At 38.0% G+C, this 19,919-nt stretch overlaps 1 protein-coding gene across 25 annotated transcripts in view; it reads right to left on the bottom strand.

Moving 5' to 3' along the window:
- Nucleotides 1-19,919, bottom strand: part of NSD1 (nuclear receptor binding SET domain protein 1) — a 152,387-nt gene that overhangs the window by 27,879 nt on the left and 104,589 nt on the right. For all 25 annotated transcript variants that reach the window (XM_069077666.1, XM_069077680.1, XM_069077673.1 and 22 more), the window contains 4 exons: nt 19,623-19,802; nt 2,135-2,291; nt 1,766-1,971; nt 986-1,098 (listed from right to left, as the gene is read on the bottom strand). In XM_069077666.1, coding sequence (XP_068933767.1) covers nt 986-1,098; nt 1,766-1,971; nt 2,135-2,291; nt 19,623-19,802 — 656 coding nt within the window. The remainder of the gene's footprint in view (nt 1-985; nt 1,099-1,765; nt 1,972-2,134; nt 2,292-19,622; nt 19,803-19,919) is intronic.

Raw genomic sequence — 19,919 nt, 5'->3', positions numbered from 1 at the left:
CCCCCCCCCCCCCCCGTGAAATGCACGCCGCGCTCCAAGCTGCATCCAATCAGAGCTGCAGCAGTGAGAGCGTCATCCTGTTCTTCCCCAGTGATTTGCTTATTGAATAAAGGTACATTTTTTTGCTCACATTTACCTGTTTATTAAAATTGCTGTCAATGTTCATTAAAATAAGCCCTCCCCTGAAAATAAGCCCTCTGGTGTTTTTCTGTCCAAAAAAAAATAATAAGACAGTGTCTTATCGGGGAAACACGGTAGTAGAACTAAGAATGGGCAATCTCATTAATTAATGTAATGTTTATTCCATTAATGTACTGTTTATTCTCTTAAATTCATTATAGAATTTTATTACACTGGTGTTCCACAAACTGTTCAGCTGACTCTCCATCTGATGGACAATTTCTTTATGAGCCACTCCTCATCCCCCAAACAAAATATTGTTGCTATATTTGAAAAATTAACAATATCCTTGGATAACTTCCTGAATATAATGGGGCTAAAACATAACAGGGCCTCATTTTTTGTAGACATGAAGAAACAGGCTCTTAGATAAGAAGTTCCATTTATTAGCAATATTTTAATTTTTCTTCTCTTGGTGTAACTAATAGTACTAACTAATTTCTGATTTGTCAGTATGGTCATTTTAATGTAGATAAAAAACATTTATCCAAATTCAGGTCCAATTTTTGTTTTTTATGATACTCTTGGTCTTTTCCAAAACACCCAAGGCAATCTACACACTGAATCAAATCTAAACAATTTCTGTAAACTAACTTTTCCAAAAGATTTTATCAATGTTACACTGCTAGGAGCCATAAAGCTATTGCTCCTTACTTGTTCCCTTCTAATCATGTATTCTGTACATATTAAAAAAAAATTACTGTGATTGCTAACAGAAGGCATGGACAACCAACTTTCATAAAATATGGATATGTTCAATGTCTACTCCTGGATAGCAAACCAGATTTATAGAGGTTTTTCTCACCTTGATATGCTTGTAGGGTGGTGGTTTCTTGTCATTTTTTCTGTCTTCCTGGAGCTGTCTGAGCTCTTTTTGGGCCTTTAATTCCTCAAAACGGACAGCAGCTTCCTGAAGAGCTAAAGAAACAAAACAAAACAAAAGAAATGAAAAACGATGCACAAGTCAATTTAAAACATTTGATATATTAGACACATTCAAACACTAAATTTTATTGAGCACGTACTTATTAATCTTTCATTAGGCACTATGAGAGACTATATCCAGCATCCAGCACAGTGGCTAGCACACGAGAGCTCAGTAAATGTTTGGTCATTATTCTCAAGTAGTTTAAAATCTACTTGTGATCAAGTAGAGAATGATGCTATATGTTTAGTTGAAAGACAAAAGGAATAATGCATGCATCATGGTACACACAAAGGAAATACCTCCACAATTATTAATTTGCTACAATATAATCAATATTATCACCATCTCCCTAATTTTGCAGTGTAATAGAGAAGTGAACATATTTAATGAGTAATGAATGGGAGCAGAGAAAATTACAAGAAAAACAAAATGAAAAAAACATTTAAAGAATTTGATTCATGGGGGAGTTTTGACATATATGGTAACCAACACTGAACTCTAAAGCAAGAGGCTTTGATTACAACAAAGACTTCTTTTTACCAGGTGTATATGAATGATGGTGATCCTAATACTACAGGATACTTTGCTTGATTGGGACTTCTGGTCTCAGACTTATCTGTATGAACAGAAGTCTCACAAGCATAAACAATATTTTACCTTTTTTATATGTCCCATCAACTCCTTTGCCCATCTTGTCCTTGCTACTGACATCTCCCTCCATGTACGGAAAGACGCGGGCCTGATGGGTCCATAAGTAATCATTAGAGCCAAAAAATAAAACTGGAAATTCACCAACATCATGTCTCATCTTATCAATATTGGATGGAATGGCTCGAGGATGACAAATTTCAGCTGGCCACCACCTGGGAATGATACAAAGGTAAAAGCACTCAGACATATACAGCTGGACTTTTGAAGAGAGCTTAAAGAACAGGAGTAGGAACAAATTAAATTAATAACTCCAAATTAAAATCTGCTCAATAAAGACAGCAATTAAAACAACATTTACATTCAATTTGTTCTTACCTGTATCGGCCAACTTTTACCCAGACAACCTCTCTGTAGTGCGGTTTTTTGCCTGCCTTACAGTCATTGCAATACCAGTTGCCCTCAGGGATATCAATATTCAGGCATTCTCTATGAAATGCAGCAGGACAAGAGTCACAGCACAAAAGACTGCCCCCTAAGGGAAAAGAGGAATTCATGTATCAAAACACAAAGCATCATGTCAGTCAGTCAATAGGGATCCAGATTTTTAGTAAGTGCCTTCTGTTCTTGGGTTAGGCACTTCGAGTTATGAGGTACTAATAAAAAAATACAAATAATACCTGGTTTATACTACACCTCTCCATTCTGGGATACAGAATCATAGAATTAGAACTAGAACTACCAATTGAATCAAATCCCCCTTATTTTAAAGATAAGGAAACTAAGGCACAAAAAGCTTAAGTGATTTGCCCAAAGTTAATATAAAATGTCAGAGGCAGGGTTTGGACTCAGGTCTTCTCAACACTAACCCCTATCTACTGCTCTACCTAGTGACTGCTAATACCCTACACAACTTTCCACCACCATTTTTCCAATTAAAAAATTTTTAAATTTTGAAATGAATGGACTATTTCTATAAGCACTGTAGAACAGAAAGGACATGTACATAAAACTACAACTATCTAGTGTTTGGTTTTCTTTATCAGAATAGAAAAAAAAAATTTAACATGCAATTTTCAAAGCTATCCTGCCTCTCTGTGATTCTTTCTGGTTTTTCCTTCTTTTCTAACTTAATTTTTTAAAATTCCAGTCCCAGCACCTGTATCCTTCCAATAGTGTGGGGAAAGGGCGGGGGGGGGGGTGAAGAAGGAAGAAAAAGAGGGGAAAAAAACCCTTTGTAACAAATATCCATAGTCTAGAAAATTTCATTTCCATGGTTAGCATGTCCAAAAATGTACATCTCATCCTGCATCTTGAGGATATCACCTGTTAAAAGGTGGGTAGCATTCAACAATGGTATGCTGAGATAGTTGATAAATATTATAGCACTCAGAGTTCTTACGTTTTTCAAAGTTGTTTTTCTATACATTTTTCTTGTTATTGTATAAATCATTCTTTGGGTTCTGCTCACTTATCTCTGTATCACTTCAAAAAAATTTCCACAGGATTCGCTGAAACCATTTATGGTTGGTTATTGTTATTATCCTTCACTCTCAAAGAGGACCAAAATGACATCACTATGTTAAGAGTCAAGATACAGCGTGTTCAACTGTGGCAGATCAGACCAATATGAGCTTGGAATACTCTACCACAGGTTGGGCACAGCTAATCCATGTGAACATTTGCGGTGGTGCATATATTTTTGTGTTTTGACCCCAGGATGCGATCTGTGCCTGCCATAGTAAACAGGCCAAGGGTGGGTAAACAATGTTTAGGTCACCTTTTCTAGCCCCTTCCTCACACCAGGAAGTGAGTAGTGTGGTTCTCAAAAAGCTACTCAGACACCCAGGGGGATGCCAAATCCCACTGTTGCTTCCATCAAGAAGACAACCCTAAGGCCTGAGCCTCCTATGTGCAGGGATGTGAATACAGCTCTCAGTTTATCTGCACCTCCTGCAACCATTTATGGCATTGCATTGCATGCATTATGCCACTGCATACATATTACTGGTTATTCAACCATTACCCAAATTGATGAGAACCCTCCAGTTCTTTTCCACCACAAAAAAAATGGCTATAATTATAATATTTATTTTTTATATATGGGTCCTTTTCTTCTGTCTTTGATATCCCTGGGGTATCCTAGTCATATTATTTCTGGCACAAAATAGGAGCTTAATCAATGCTTCTTCTGTCCTTCATAGGTCAAAGAGTATGATCAAAGTTTAGTGGCTTTTGGGGCATTTCCAAACTGCTTTCCAGACTGGTCAAACCAATTCACAGCTCCACCAACAATGTATTTATGTGCTTTTATCGCCCACAGCCAATACAACATTTAGCATTTTCCTTTTTTACCAACTCTGCTAATATGATAGATTTAAGGTGGAAACTGAGAATTACATGTATCTACTTATTAACATTTATCTAGATACTAGTGACATGGAGCATTTTTTCATAAAGCTGTTAATAGTTTGGATTTTATCCTTTGAGAATTACCTGTTCACATTTTTTTAAACCACTAATCAAATGAAGAGTGCTTCTTTGCTCTAATAAACCTCCATCAGTTCCTGATTGTTGGAAATGAAATTTCAGGAGGACTCAAGTCTTCCTGACTCCAGAGCTGGTGGTCTATTCACTTTGCCACCTAGCCACCCCTAGAACTTTTTTACTTCTTAGAACTGCACTGTAGAAATCAGAGGCATTCGAGAAACTGCTGGATAGATTCAAGCTAAGCACAGTTGAAACACTTGAGGAATTTATTAGACAGCAAGGAAGACCAGAGTAGTTTCTAAGCTAGGCTCTGAGAATTTTGTAGGATGTTCATAGGTAGAAGTGGGTCAGTCATTTTAAGAGGAGGAAGATAGGAACATGATGGGATTTAAATCCAGTGTTCTTTCTACTACCCCACGCAGCCTCACATAAGCGCCATGGAACAAAGACACAGAATTAGGATGCAATACTTAGTCAGAAGCAGAGGATCTCATAGAGGAAATATGGCTGTAGAGATCAAGAATGAAGAATTAATGGACACATGATGATTAAATGAATGCAAAGGTGCTAGGGAAGAGACTAAGACAATCTTTACACATTTTTGGCCTGATTGTCAGGGTGGATGGAAAAATAAGAAAATAAAGTGGAACAGCTCATTGGGGACAAGGTGGGGCAAAAAAGGTAGAGCAAAAGATAGGGAATCTTAATAACCTCTGGGATACAATTTCTAAAGTTTGTTCCAGGACTAGAAGAAATAATTTTATATATTCAGCTTAACACTTTCTCCTTTATAGCCATATTATGTTATTGGTAAGTCTTTTTACCTCTTCCCTTTGGAAACTCAAAAGTGTACAAAGAAGAAAACACACAAAGGTGAAAAATATTCCTTCTTCCCCTTTGCTCCTGAAGACTTTAAGAGTCAAGCTATCAAAGGCAGCTAGGTGGCGCAGTGAGTCGAGCACGGCCCTGGAGTCAGGGGGACCTGAGTTCAAATGTGGCCACTGACACTTAACACTAAAAACTAGCCATGAGACCTTGGGCAAGTCACTTAACCCTAACTGCCCTACCTTCCCCCTCCAAAAAAAAAAAGTCAGGCTATGACTGAAGGCTCTCATTATTTTATTCTATTTTATTGCCATGTGTTATTTTTGATTACTCAAAAAAAAAAAAAAGATGAGGAGACAGCATGGAGAAAAACATGAATGAGGAATATATAAAAGGCAATCATTTGGAGACGGGTTAGATTCTTTATGCTTGGCTAACAGGCACACCTAGATACAATGTGACAAAATTAGACAGGAAGATTTAGACCCAATACGATAAAATCTATGGCTTGATAGGAGTTATCCAAAATGCACTTGTCTGTCACTGGAGGTGGTTAATTTCCCCACAGCTCAAAAGCTTCAAGAATATAGGAGGGTTAGGTATAGGACTAGATAGTTTCTGAGATATCTTTCAACACTGAAATTCTATGGTAAGACATGAGGGCAAAAAGCATGTCCTTATTTCTATACCATAATAGTTACACAGAGCAAGGCATGTAGTTACCTAATAGTATAAAATCATGTACACTCAGCACTGGCATTGTTAGAGGAATACGGTATTCTGTTGTGGCTAAATTTTGAATAAACAAACTCTGATCCATCTAAATTAATTTGATTTTCCAAAGTCTTAGTTGCATAGTCTGACTAAAAAACAAAATTTCTCATTCCTAATCTATAAATTCTTCTATCATGCTCTCTCAGATATAAATGTATGTTGATTCAGTTTCAATGCTATATTTGAGTAAGGTTGTGTTAGGCTTTAAAAATGATCCCCAAGACAAGGTAGTTTGACAGAAAATCTCAATAACCAGAGCATTTGGAGCTTTTAAAACTGACAATTCTCACTTAAGCCAATTATCTGTTCATGTCAGAGAGCGCAAATGGTAAGCTGGTAACAAGATGGAACTAGGAAAAAACAAAAGTACATTTTAGCTGAAAGTAAAGAAAAACTTTTTATTAGGGATGTACAAAAGCAGAATAGGCTGCCTGGGAAAGAAGAGAGTTCTTCTTCACAGGTAGTGTTCAAAGGAATAACAAGTTTTTGGTAATGGATTCTTGATGAGGTACAAGCTGTACCTCATATATCATATATCTTCTTTACAAATCTGAGATTCTCTTAATAATTTTTAGTAAATAATCTACCTGCACCTCAAAGGTCATATTAGAATAAAAAGGAAAGGAATATGGTAGACAATTTAGTCCATTCTTTTCATTTTATAGGTGAGGAAACTGAGGTCCTATGACTGACCATACACACTTCTGGGTAGAACTGGACTAGAATCAAAGTGTTTTGAATTTCTTGTCCAGTGATTATTTCTAACATAACACATTAAATCATTTAGGTATCATCAAATTATAACAGTTATAAAACTCTCACTAGTGTTAATCAGGAATCTTTTCACTGCTGTACAACAACTACTATAAAGGCTGCTTGGACTTGTTACTGTTGTACAATTAAACTCAGTTTAAAAAAAAACTTAAGTATTTACTACGTACCAAGTAGTGTGTGGGGACATTCTGGTATTACCAAGACATAGGATCACAGGACTTAAGAGGTAGAAGAATCAGGGCTGCCAGGTGGTGCAGTGAATACAGCACCGGCTCTGAAGTCAGAAGGACCTGAGTTTAAATCTGGCCTCAGACACTTGACACACTTACTAGCCTTGTGACATTGGGCAAGTCCCTTAACCCCAATTGTCTTGCTTTCTACCCTCCAAAAAAGAAAAAAAAATTTACAAAGTATTAGGGTCAGCTAGGTGGCACAGTGAATAGAGCACTAGCCCTGGAGTCAGGAGGACCCGAGTTCAAATCTGGCTTCAGACACTTCACACATACACACACACACCTAGCTGTGAGACCTTGGACAAATCACTTAACCCCAACTGCCCTCCGAAAAGCAATAAAAAAAAAAGAGGTAGAAGAGTCTTCTGAAAATACCCTGTCCACTCCATTTATTTTGTAAGAGAAAACTGAAGCCTAGATATTTGTGCAATGTGAAACAGTGAACTGGAATTCAAATTCAGGTTTTTTAACTCCAAAGGTTTCTTCGTTCTACTACATCATAGTCTGGGAACACAGGACTATAATGTTCTTCTTATTCCTGACTTTAGTCATGTTCTAACCTCACATGGAAAACCATATTATTTGCTATTTAAAAAAAAAAAGACTTAATAATGCTTGGTTTGGTTTAGAATATTTTGGAGAAAAATTAGGTCCACTGAAGATAATCACCGATTGAGACAGCATGGTATTATTGTAAAGAGAATGAGATTTGGGGTTAGTGAACTTGGATTTGAATCTTCACTCTGACTTTAAAATGTACAAATGGAATCAAGTCATTTAATATCTCTAGGCCTCAGCTTTGTCTTTTATAAAATGAAGAATAAAGCACCAGATAATCGCCAAAATTCCTTTAAGCTCTAATAATTTATGCCAGACCTATGGGGAAGGATGGTATCCTGGAATCAAATCTTTGCCCTGACACTTCTTCACCAGGTGAGTTTGAATGCTATGTAACAGTAGGCAAAAGGAATGAAGAATTTTAGCTAGGAAAAAAGACCTAGGGAGGCCATGATAGCTGTCTTGCTATGGAAAGAACAATACATTTGGAATCTAGATGTCCTCAGTTTGAGAATTCTGATTCTGCCCCTTACATCCTCTCTGGACATTGGTTGGGTTGCCTAAAATGTAAAATGATGGAGAAGGATCAAATGTCCTTTAACCAGCTGTAGGATCTATGCTACTATATAGAACAGAATCAGACTTATTCTACTTTGTCTCAGAGGTCAGGACTGGGAGCAACTGGTAAAAATTTAAAAGGCAAATTTAGGCTTGGTATCAGGAAAAACTTCCTGACAATTAGAGCTATACCTAAATGAAATGAGCTGCCTAAGGAAGCAGTTGAGGTTCTCCTCACTTGAGGTCTTGGAAACATGTTGGATGGCCACCTGTCAGGTGTGCTTGCAGAGGGCCCTTCTAACCCTGAAGTTCTATGATTCTGTAATGTCAGCTCTCATAGTATCAGATTCTTCTTCTGTAATGGATGCAATCTAAGGTTCCTTCTAGCTCTATTATTTCATAGTTCTATGATATTCAAGGAAGACTCCTCATACAGAGAAAGGCTGTAAAAGACAGGCCTATTTGTTTCCTGGAAGATCAACTGAATTAAAGCAATGGTTCTTGCAACTTTGTGAATAAAAATACTCTATGACTAGTAAATAAACAAACCACTGCAGCAGAGTAGGAAATATATTATAGACATTAGTGGTTTCTAAAAGCTACATGTTCTAAATCAAAAAGGAATAACTAGGATTAAGAGCTACATTATTATAGCCCTAAATTCAGTCACACCACATAGTCATAGTTTCTACTCCAGAAATTGTCACCATAAAATGAAGACGTGAAAAAAAAAGGCATAAAACTCCCATTACAAGCCAAACATACATGGCTTATGGTGTCAGCAAGGAAAGACACAAGATTTAGACCAGAGGATAGGCAAGGAAAAAGGGAAAAATTGGGCAGGAAATTAATTATTTCCCATAGATAAAGAGTCATCAAATAAAATAGGCTATAGCGAAAATGGCTAATGAAACGGCCTTCCTTTTATTCTCAAACATAAAGAAAAGGAAATGTATGAGTAAGCAAAGTGTTAAGTCTAGTGACTAGTATGCTTTTTTTTTTTTTACTTTTTATGCTAACAGGATTGTATTTTAATGGGTATTCAATTTATTTCCCATTTGTTGCTATCATCAAAAGTGAGTCTATGAATGTCTTGGATCTTTACTTCTATCTTTGACTTCACTGTACTTTTAGTAACAGGATTTATGGTTCAAAGGGTTTCGATAACTTTGGTCACTCTTTTGAATAATTACAAATTGTTATCCAGAAAAGTCTGACTGAATTCACAGTTTCACCAATTTGGAAGATGTTAGGGGAAACTTGAAAGTCATTTTAATTTCTATTAATAGTGAGTAGGAAAATGTTTTCATATTGTCATTAAATTTGAAATTCTTTTGAAAACTGTTCCTTTACTTTGCCAAAGACTCTCCAGAAAAAAGGCTTTTGGTCACATATTGATGTAACTTCCCGAAAAGTAGATTAGAGGTCATTCCAGCCAATGCTCTTGTTTTGTAGGCTGGCTAGCTGCATAGTGACACATCCTGGGTCACACAGGATGTAAGCAGTAAAGCCAGGGTTCAAGTCTAAGTTTTTTAAAGCCAGATCCTGTGTTCTTATGCTGCTTCATATATATAATTTTACCAGAGACATAAAATACAAAGTATTTTATTCCTTACTACAGCATTTCACTTTGTATCCTACCTTAATTTGGTTGTACAAAAGCATGTTACTTTTACGTATTTCATTCCTAATCATACTTGTTTATTCTTAAAAAAAAAAAAAGGGAAGCCATGACCTTTTATACTGATGTGACCTTTTACAAGTAGTTGTACACACTTGAACCTAGAAGAAAGAAATACTTGTTGATGGATTATGTATGATATCAGATGATGATATAAACCTAAGTTCTGCCAAATGTTTTCCAGTTTTCTAAGTAGTTACTGACAAAAAGGGATGGTTTTTCCTGAGTTTAGAAAACACTGGGCCACCCGGAAACTATTTACTATTGCATTTGGTTGAATTGTGATGCATCTGAATAAGATGTAATACATTATACAACAATAAATAATTAATAAGAGACATTTAAAGAAACATAAGGAATGAATGTAGAATGAAATGAACAGAATCAAAAGAATATAGACAGACTACAAAAAAAGGATATTAAAAACCACTAAAAGAAAGTGAAAAATTAATAATGGTCCTATAAACATACCTTCCTCTTCTTGGCAGAAAGGCAGGAAAAAGCATCATAGATAAATAATGTCATATATAGTCAGGGAACTGGGTATTTTGGCTCAACTGTTTCCCTTTCTTACAAAGTACCTGCCTACCTTGTAACAACATCCTTCTTTTATAACAAGGTATCTTCTCTTACAGAAATGAAAAACATTGAATCAAAACGCCCATGTCAGTTAGTAAAAACGACAACACTGAGGTGAAAGGCGACTTTTCTAGAAAGACTATGATTTAAAATGAAAAGGGACAAAATGGAACTTAAAAAAAAAGATGCCAAAAAAATGTGTTTCTTTTAACCCTTGTACTTACTATGAATTAATATACACAAATGAGAACTCTTAATATACTGACAGATTAATACCTAAAATGTTTAAGTCAATACATAGAAATGAGAATTCTTTATATATGTCTATATAAAGAACTCTTTGCATTCTCTTATAAAACCCTACTTCCCTACTCTTCATAGATTCAATAAATATATAAAACGTAACTGTTGTTAGTACCTGGGCTACCCAAGGTTCAGACGATCAGGTAATTTTAAAGTTTAAAGGAAAGATCACAACGATCAATTATGATTCCAGAGAATATAAAAATCATGTTACCTAACTTCCGATAAGAAGTGATAGACTCAGGGTATAGATTCAGTCATAGATTTTTTGGGCATGTCCAAATGCAAGTATTTGGTTTGCTTCAAAATTTTCAAAAAAAAAAATTTTTTTTTAATCAGGAAGGGAAGAGAAAAGTCGCTTGTTAATTTAAAAAGTTAAAAACAAAACCAGAAAAGCTTATTTCGAACCCTCCTATTTTACAAATGAAAAAAAGTCTAGAAGAAGGTGATTTTAACTCCCTAAGTTTTTGTGAAAGCAAAAATGGAACAAAGGTTGGATTTTCAGTGCTTTCAGTACACTAGAAGACAGCTAGATTTAATTCCACAAACACCCTAGATGCTATTTGTGTTTTGAAAGGAATAGTCACATGTGGGACTCTACTGGCTCCTCAAAAACACCCTCACAGCTCAGTTTCTCAGGCTACATGCTGCATGTTCTAGTCTTCTACAAAGACTAGATGGTCACAAAGATGGTCATACCTTTTATCTTGCCATCATCCACAAATACATCACTTCTATTTTCAAGAATTCTGAGATCCTCTTATCTGACCACCTCTCCTTCTGCATTCTCTTATAAAACCTTACTTCCCTACTCTTCATTCAAACTGACCCTTGAACCCTCAATTCTTTCCCAGACCATCTCTCCCTAACTCTCTCCTTCTTTCGCCATCTTGAACCCTTAGTGAATCAGTTCAATTCCACACTGACCTCCTTGCCTGAAACCCTAGCCTTCTTACCATATCACCAACTGTGTCCTGCCAAGCCTCAGCCTTGGATCACTTGCACCTTCAGTTTCCTCTACTCCTACCTATGCTGTTAAACTAAGGTGTAGAAAATTATATAACAGTTCTAACTGGGTCCACCACAAAATGTTACACAGCCTCAACTGGGCCCTCACTGCTATTACACAATTCTATGATATCTCCCTTATCAACTTATTACCCCACTCTCCACAATGGCTCTTCCCAAAACTTTTCTTCCCTCCTAGATCCTCTCTCCCACTGTCACAGATGAGAATGTGGTGCACATGATGAAGGCTTTACTCCCCTCTACCTTTTATTTTATTTTTTTGCCTTTCTTTTTTGGAGGGCAATTGGGGTTAAGTAACTTGCCCAAGGTTACACGGCTAGAGTGTGTGTGTGTGTGTGTGTGTGTGTGAGTGTGTGTGAGTGTGTGTGTGTGTGTGTGTTAAGTGTCTGAGGCTGGATCTGAACTCAGGTCCTCCTGACTCCAGGGCTGGCGCTTTACTCACTGAGCCACCTAGCCACCCCTCCCCTCTACCTTTTAAAGTGATCAATCACATTTCATCCTGTCTCCTCTAAAAGATCTCCTCCTGTAATGAGAATGGGAATTTGAAGATCTTCCCTGCCCCTTAATAGACTAAGGGGGGAGGTTTGAAGAATTCCCCTGCTTTAAAAGTAAACTCTGCCCCCTAATAGGCTGACTGTAATCACATGGAGCCTGTGATGGAGGGAATCTGCTAAATGGAAGCAGAGCCCACAGGATGATGGGAGTCAGAGCCAGAGAAATGGTGGGAGAGAGGTTTGTGAGTAAATATTGATTGGTATTGATTTGTGGGAAGTCTGAAGGATGGCATGGCTCTCAGTGTTTTCCAACTGTAATGGAACCAGCTTACTGGTTTGGGGATTTGGTTTTTTGGTGTCTAAATAAATGCTTCAGTTCTGTCCTCCATATGGAGAACCTGGTATATTTTGCTATCAAACATTATGTCACCCTTATAGTCATGGTCTTGATTGTGATCATGGGCACTGTAAATATTGCATAGGCACTACACCTCCTCTGTCATTTCCACTCTTTCAATTATTTTCATTCCTTCTCTACTGGCTCCCTTCCCTAAAGTCTACATACATGTTCATGTCTCCCCCATCCTCAAAAAACCTTAACTTAATCCTTCCATCCCCATTAACCATCATCCTGTATCTCTTCTGCCCTCTGTAGCTAAACTCTTTGAAAAGATCTACTACAATGGGTGCCTCCACTTCATCTTTTCTTACTCTCTTTTAAACCCCTATTACAATCTGGTTTCCCATTTTATCATTCCATCAAAACTGTTCTCTTTCCAAAATTACCAATGATCTCTTAATTTCCAAATCGAATGGCTTTCTCTCAATCCTCATTCTCTCACTGACCTCTCTGCAGTCTTTGATATTGTTGATCATTCTTTTCTCCTTGATATTCTCCTCTATAGGTTTTTGGAACATCACGATCCTCTGATTCTCCTCCTACATATCAAACCTCTCCTCTGTCTCCTTTGCTGGATCCTAATCCAGACAAGTATCCCACAAGGCTCTTTACTGGGCTCTATACTATTCTTTCTCTATACTACTTAACTGGTGATCTCATCAATTTGCATGGATTTAATTACCCTCTCCATGCTGATGATTCTTTTTTTTTTTTTTAAAGCAATTGGGGTTAAGTAACTTGCCCAAGGATACACGGCCAGTTTTTTTGTGTGGGTGTTGAGTGACTGAGGCCGAACCAATCCAGGGTCCTCCCGACTCTGGGGCCAGCACTCTACTCACTGCGCCACCTAGCTGCCCCATGCTGATGATTCTTTTTTTTTTTTTTTTAAAGTAATCGGGGTTAAGTAACTTGCTCAAGGTTACACAGCCAGTTATTTCTGGTTGTGGTGCTGAGTATCTGAGCCCGGATTTGATCCAGGTCATCCCAACACTGGAGCCAGTGCTCTTACTCGCTGAGCCACCTGGCTGCCCCTAAGCAATTGGGGTTAAGTAACTTGCTCAAGGTTACACGGCCAGGTGTTTCTGGGTAGGTGCTAAGGGTCTGAGCCCGGGATTTGATCTCCAGGTCTTCTCAACACTGGAGCTGGTGTTCTTACTCGCTGTGCTACCTGGCCGCCCTGTGCTGATGATTCTTAAATATGCTTATCCTTCCTATTCTGCTTTACCTCCAATTGGTTTTTAGACAACTCAAACTGGATGGTCAGTAGACATCTTAAATTCAACATTCAGTATGTCCAAAGCTGAACTCATCTCAACCTCAAAAGACTTCCCCCTCCCCTCCCCCCCCCCATGTTCCTATTTAATGGTGAGGGGAACATCATCCCTCCCAGCCCCTCAGGCTTACAAACCAGATGTCACTCAACTCCTGTCTCTCCCTTTATCTCCCATTACCCATTCTGTTGCAAAGGTCTGTCAATTTCACCTTTGCCATATCTCTCAAACATGCCCCTTTCTCTCCTCTGATACTACTACTGCTCTAAGGGCAGGGCCTCATCACCTCTGGCCTGGATTATTCCCACAACCTACCTCAAGTCTCTCCCCACTTCAATCCATCCTCCATTCAGCCATCAAAGTGATTTTCCTAAAGCTCAAGGTCTGATCACGTCAATACCCACATCTCACCCACCAAATAAACTATAGTGGCTCCTATTGCCTCCAAGAACCAAATATAAAATCTTCTTTTTGGCACTCAAAGCCCTTCATTATCCTAGCCCGCTCCTACCTTTCCACTCTGCTTAAACCTTTCTCCCTGATACATCCCCTTTGATCCAGATACCAACTTCTCATTGTTCCTCAAATAAGACATTCCATATTTTCTCTGGCTGTCCCGCATGACTTGGAACGCTTTCCCTCTTTATCTCTGCCTCCTAGGCTACCTTTAATAGTTCCAACTAAAATCTTATCCTTTAGAGGAAGGCTTTTCCAATCCCTTTTAGCACCTTCACTCTTTTAATTATTATCTACTTCCCCTTTATATTTTACTTCCCACTAGTTTCTCTGCTTGGTTTTTATTCCATCATCATCACCACACCTCCATAGCAGGTACCCTCTTCTCTTCTCTTCCCCATATCATCAAGCTTTCTTTTGGGTGTTATTTTCCTCCATTAGACTATTAGCTCCTTTAAGGCAAAGACTGTCTTTTTCTTATTAGTATCCCTAGCACTTAGCACAGTGACTGGCACACAGCAGGGGCTTAATAAACATTTCCTGTATTGTATGCTACCCTACTATATATTAAGCTTGTTTGTTGGTTCAAATTTGTTTGCTTGTTGTCTCCCCTATTAGATTATGAATTCTGTGAAGGCAAGAACTGTCTTTTGCCTCTCTTTATATCCCCATTGCTTAGTAAAATGCCTGACACATAGTAGATGCTTAATAAATGTTTATTTACTTTTAAATAAATTTTTATTTAAATAAAATATTTTATAATAAATAAAATAATAAAATAAAATAATTTTTAATTATTTACTAACTGACCAATCTATTTAATTCTACATTGTTGTCTTCTCTTGACTCTTTATTTTGTTAAAAATCTTACCCTGCCTAGCCTCAGCCTTGGGTTACTACCATCACCTACTACCTGGATTAGGAAGGGAACCATATTTCATAGCCCAGTCCTTCAGGAATATCCAATAAAGCACAACACCAAAGACCCTTGGAATAAAACAAACATTTTAAAGCTTCCCAAACTATTATCATTCACTAATGAAACACTTCCACAATCATCAACTCTTTCATCCTGAAACTTTTCCTATCTCTATACTTCCAGCTTTTTGTACACACTTGAGACCTGGCTCACTTCTCATCAAACAGCTTCCCAGGCTTTTTCAGCACAAGCTGGATTTTCTCTCATTCTCCTCAAAGTGATTCATTGGTCATGATGAGAGAGTTGGAACATTCCTTAGTGTTCTCTCAGGTACCTAATGCCAAGTTCCAGACTCTTCCTCTACCACCATTATTCAGTAATTTCTTTTACTCTGAGGTTCATTTAATCCATATTGATCTCCTCACTGATTCTGGTGGCCATTCTCTACCAGCCTCTAGTACAATCTCCTTCCTACCCTGCACAGTACCACAATAACACACTGAGATGTTCATACCTATGATTCTACCATCACCCACAGATACACTGCTTCCATTTTCATGAGCGCTGAAATTCCTCTATCTAATCAAAATTTATTGTCATTCCACCTCTCCCTCTGCTCTTTAACCCTAAAACCTGTTCTTGGTTCACATGACAATGTACAATCCATTCACCCCTCAGTTCTTTCCTAGGCTCTGTCTATATCCTCCTGTCTTCCCCATCCTGATCTTTTGGTGAACCAGTTTAATCCTATACTGTCTTTTTTTTTTTTTTTTAAGCGATCGGGATTAAGTAACTTGCTCAAGGTTACACGGCCAAGTGTTTCTGGGTGGGTGCTAAGTGTCTGAGCCCGGGATTCGATCTCCAGGTCATCCTGACACTGGAGCCGGTGCTTTTAATCGCTGTGCTACCTGGACGCCCTGATCCTACACTGTCTTCTTCTCTAGAGAGTCCTTCATCTCCCTTTCCTGCTGAAGATCTTGCCCTGTCAACTCTCACCCTTGGATCTCTCCTATCATCTCCTGCTTTTGCTCCTACTCACAAGCTGTTGAAGGAAGATAAAGAAAATAATCAAACGGTGATAACTAGATTCACTAAAAATTTATGTTTAAATAATCTCAACTGGGCCCTCATTATGGCAAGGCAATCCCTTTTCCCTGACTCATAATCTCATTCACCAGGCTTTCTGAAACCTTTTCATCCTTCCTCAAACCTCCCATAACTTCCTCTCCCACAATCCTCTCAGCTGAGAAACTTGTTTCTTATTTCACTGAAAAAAGAAAAGCTGAGTGCTTCTTTATTCTCCTCATTTCTTATCATTCAGGTATATTCCATTACTATCTCCTTCACCCCTATCTCATATGAAGAGGTGGCCTTCTCTTTGTGAAGGCCACCCCTCCCCCCCCAAAGCACAAATGATCTCGTTCCATCCCATCTCTACCAGATTCCTCCCCCCTCCCTTTTTTCCAACCCTACTCTTTCATTTATCTTCAATCATAGTCACTTTATTGGCTGCTTCTCTAGTGCCTACAAGACATGTCACCATCCTCAAAAAACCTTCACTTGATCTTTTATCTCCATTACCATTCCATATCTCTCCTCCCTATCGTGGCTAAACTCCTACTGGAAGTTGGCTACAATATGTCCTCAGTTCCTTACCTTTCATTCTGAGCTCTTTTGAAGAATGGCTTCTGACTTCATCATTCAATTGAAAAAGATCACTCCAAAGTTACCTATGTTATCTTAATTACCAAACACAACAGACTTTTCTCAATCCTTATCCTTCTTGATTTCTCTGTAATACGACACTGTCAGTCAGTCTTTTCACTGACATTCTCTTCGCTCTAGATTTTTCTAACACCACTCTGTCCTGGTTCTCCTTCCCAAGTGACTATTCCTTCTCAATCTCTGGATCTAAATCATAGGTGTCTTTTGAGGCTGTCCTGCCACTCTTCTCTTCCCTTTATTATTTCATTTGGTGATGCCATCAACTTTCATGGATTCATGCTGATGATTCTCAGATCAATTTATCCAGCCCTAACCTCTCCACTGACCTCCAAGACTCACATCTTAAAAACTACTTATTGGACATTTTGAACTGCATGTCCTATAGACATTTTAATCTCAACATTTCCAAAAAAATGCATTATCTTTCCCTCCAATGCCCCCAACTTCCTCAATTCCCTATCATTGTTGAGAATATAACCACTCTTCCAGTTAGCTAGGTTTACAAGGAATTTCCTCATTCTCACTCCCTATATCCAATCTGCTGCCAACTTTTGTCAATTTTTCCTTTATAACATTTCTTAAATATGCTCCCTTTCTCCATTGACACTGCCACCACCCAGGTGCAGGCCCTCATCAACTCATATCTAGATGACTAAAATAGCTTGATGCTTGGTCTCCAAGACTAAACCACCAGATGGCAGAATGGAGGGAGTGCTGGCTCTGAATTCAGAAACACTCAAGTTCAAATCTAGCCTCAGACTCAGTTTTATGTAAATGTAAAATGCATTTCACTTCTCAAGAGTTGTGAGGATGAAATGAGGTATTTATGAAATGCTTAGCATACAATAACATAGTAGGTGCTATGTAACTACTGAGTGCTTTCCCCCTCCCCATAACTTAAGTTTCTTCTTATACTTAGCTGTCAAATTGACCTTCCTAAAACACAAGTCTCCTTTTTCTAAAAACTCCAGTGGCTCCTTATCAGTTCTAGGATCAAATATAAAATTGTTTATTTGAGAAATTAAATATCTTCAAAATATGGTTCCCCTACTACCTTTCCAGTTTTCTTATACCTTATACTTTTTGTACTCCTCTCACACCTCCCCCCTACCATGTATGCTGAAATTCAGTGATACTGGTCTCCTTGCACTTCCTTTAACATTTCTAAACTCTGGATGTCCTGAAACTCTCTCCCTCTTCAGAACTGTCTCCTGACCTTCACAGCTTCCTTCAAGTCCAAGATATAATCCCACCTATGAGAAGAGCCTTCCCTGATTCCCCCTTAATGCCAATGTTTTTCCTTTGCTATTTCCAATTTATCCTGTCTATAACCTTTTTGTACATAATTGTTTGCACCCTGTCTCTCCCTGTTAGACTGTGGTCTCCTTGAGACTGGCAAGGACTATGGCTTTTACCATTCTTCTTATCGCCAGCACTTAGGCTGGGACATATAAGTAGGTGGTTATTAATAAATGCTTATTGACTAACTTCTATAACACTTTTCTTGCACCTGTGGAATTTTAAGTGATACATACAAACTAATGAATACTGAAATTTAACCTGTCAAACCAGTAACACTTGTTTATACTGAGCAAAGATATGCAACGAAATACAATCTTCATTTCTCATCTATTGACATATGCACATCTGTGTTTAAATGCTGCATCTATTCAGTGCTGGTATTAAAACCTGCTTTACACAGATAAGAGACAAATTCTGAGTCAAATCCCTGAATGGAACACCTTAACTTTTCTAAACTCTACAAAGAACACCTGAGGTTCTTGAAAACAGGAGTGGGGGAGGTGTATATAAACTAGCATCTTCAACACAGCCATAAAGTTGAATTATAAGCAGCTTCCCTTTTTCTTGAGCATTAAGATCTCATTTTGCAGATTTCTAAAATATTTCCTCAATTCATTACCTCCTGTAATTATATAATTTTAAGTCTAATTCAATTAGTGAGAAACTGACTTCCTTCTGTATACCCTGAATAGAGAACTTCTATAGTGACATTTTAAAAGACAATAAAATGGTCTGTTAACAAAGGATTCCTTATTTCCTTATCCATTAATATAACTCCTATTCAGAGGACAAAGAAGTGGAAAACCAGAGAAGAGTCCTTCTATGACACTAACAAGATGCAAAGGCAGTCTAGCTGGATGGTATTAACCTGGGGAAGAAGATTTTACAAAAAAAAAAAAACTCTGAAGGAAAGAAAAAGAGAACAGGAAGAAGCAGTGGAGGAAAATCTGCCTTCAATAATTCTAAAAGTGTTTCTGAAAATTGTTTTCAAGTAAAGGTTGAATAAATTCTGGGACCCAAATAGCCAATCTTGCCACAAATTACAAAAGTACATTTTGCTCTTGCTATGTCACTGAATCATGAAACTAACTGTGAAGCACTAAACCTTTTTATGCAATGCCAGCAACAGCAGGGATGGACCTGAGGGCTTCTCTGCACTCATTCAGACACATACATTCAGGAGCTACTGTAGTGTAGCTACAAGCTTACAAGAAAAGATATAAGAGGGTCGTTTCTGAGGGCTTTTCTAAACTCATATGGTGCTGGAAAATACCCTAGCCAAATGCACTCTGCTCTTAAGGGTTTTTGTGGACCCTAGCTGACTGAGATTCAAAACCCATGCTCTACATTAGCATGCTTCCCCTTCCCACTTGCTCTCCTTTTTTCCCCCTTGAAAACCCAAAAATTCATTCGGATTTTGTGACTGACAACTAACTATCAGTTAGCCATACTCACATGTGGGATAAAAATAATTTATAGCATTATCATGCCTTACCTTCTGAGCATACAAAACACCAGCTAACATTAACATGTTCATGATTCCTGCAACCCCTCCGAGGGGCAAAATGATTAGGACAGATGATGCTATTTGATGCAAGGACCTTTGACCCTGCAGCCAGACAGAAGTCATTGGCATGGTAAGCCACAGGACACCGGACACAGCGCATTAGGCGACCTAGCAGTACAAGAACATAAGAGTAAAACACATATAGACACTTAAATCAAGTACACAAATAACCAGGTTTCTTCCCTAAAAGGTCAATCTGGTAATCCAAAAGAACTAAAACATCAA

The sequence above is a fragment of the Petaurus breviceps genome, unplaced genomic scaffold (genome assembly GCF_028583685.1).
Source record: "Petaurus breviceps papuanus isolate PSGF00001 unplaced genomic scaffold, PetGlider_PUasm1.0 90994, whole genome shotgun sequence".
Lineage (NCBI taxonomy): Eukaryota > Metazoa > Chordata > Mammalia > Diprotodontia > Petauridae > Petaurus > Petaurus breviceps.
Note: the sequence above shows the minus strand (reverse complement) of the source record. Positions and strands in the feature narration are given on the sequence as shown.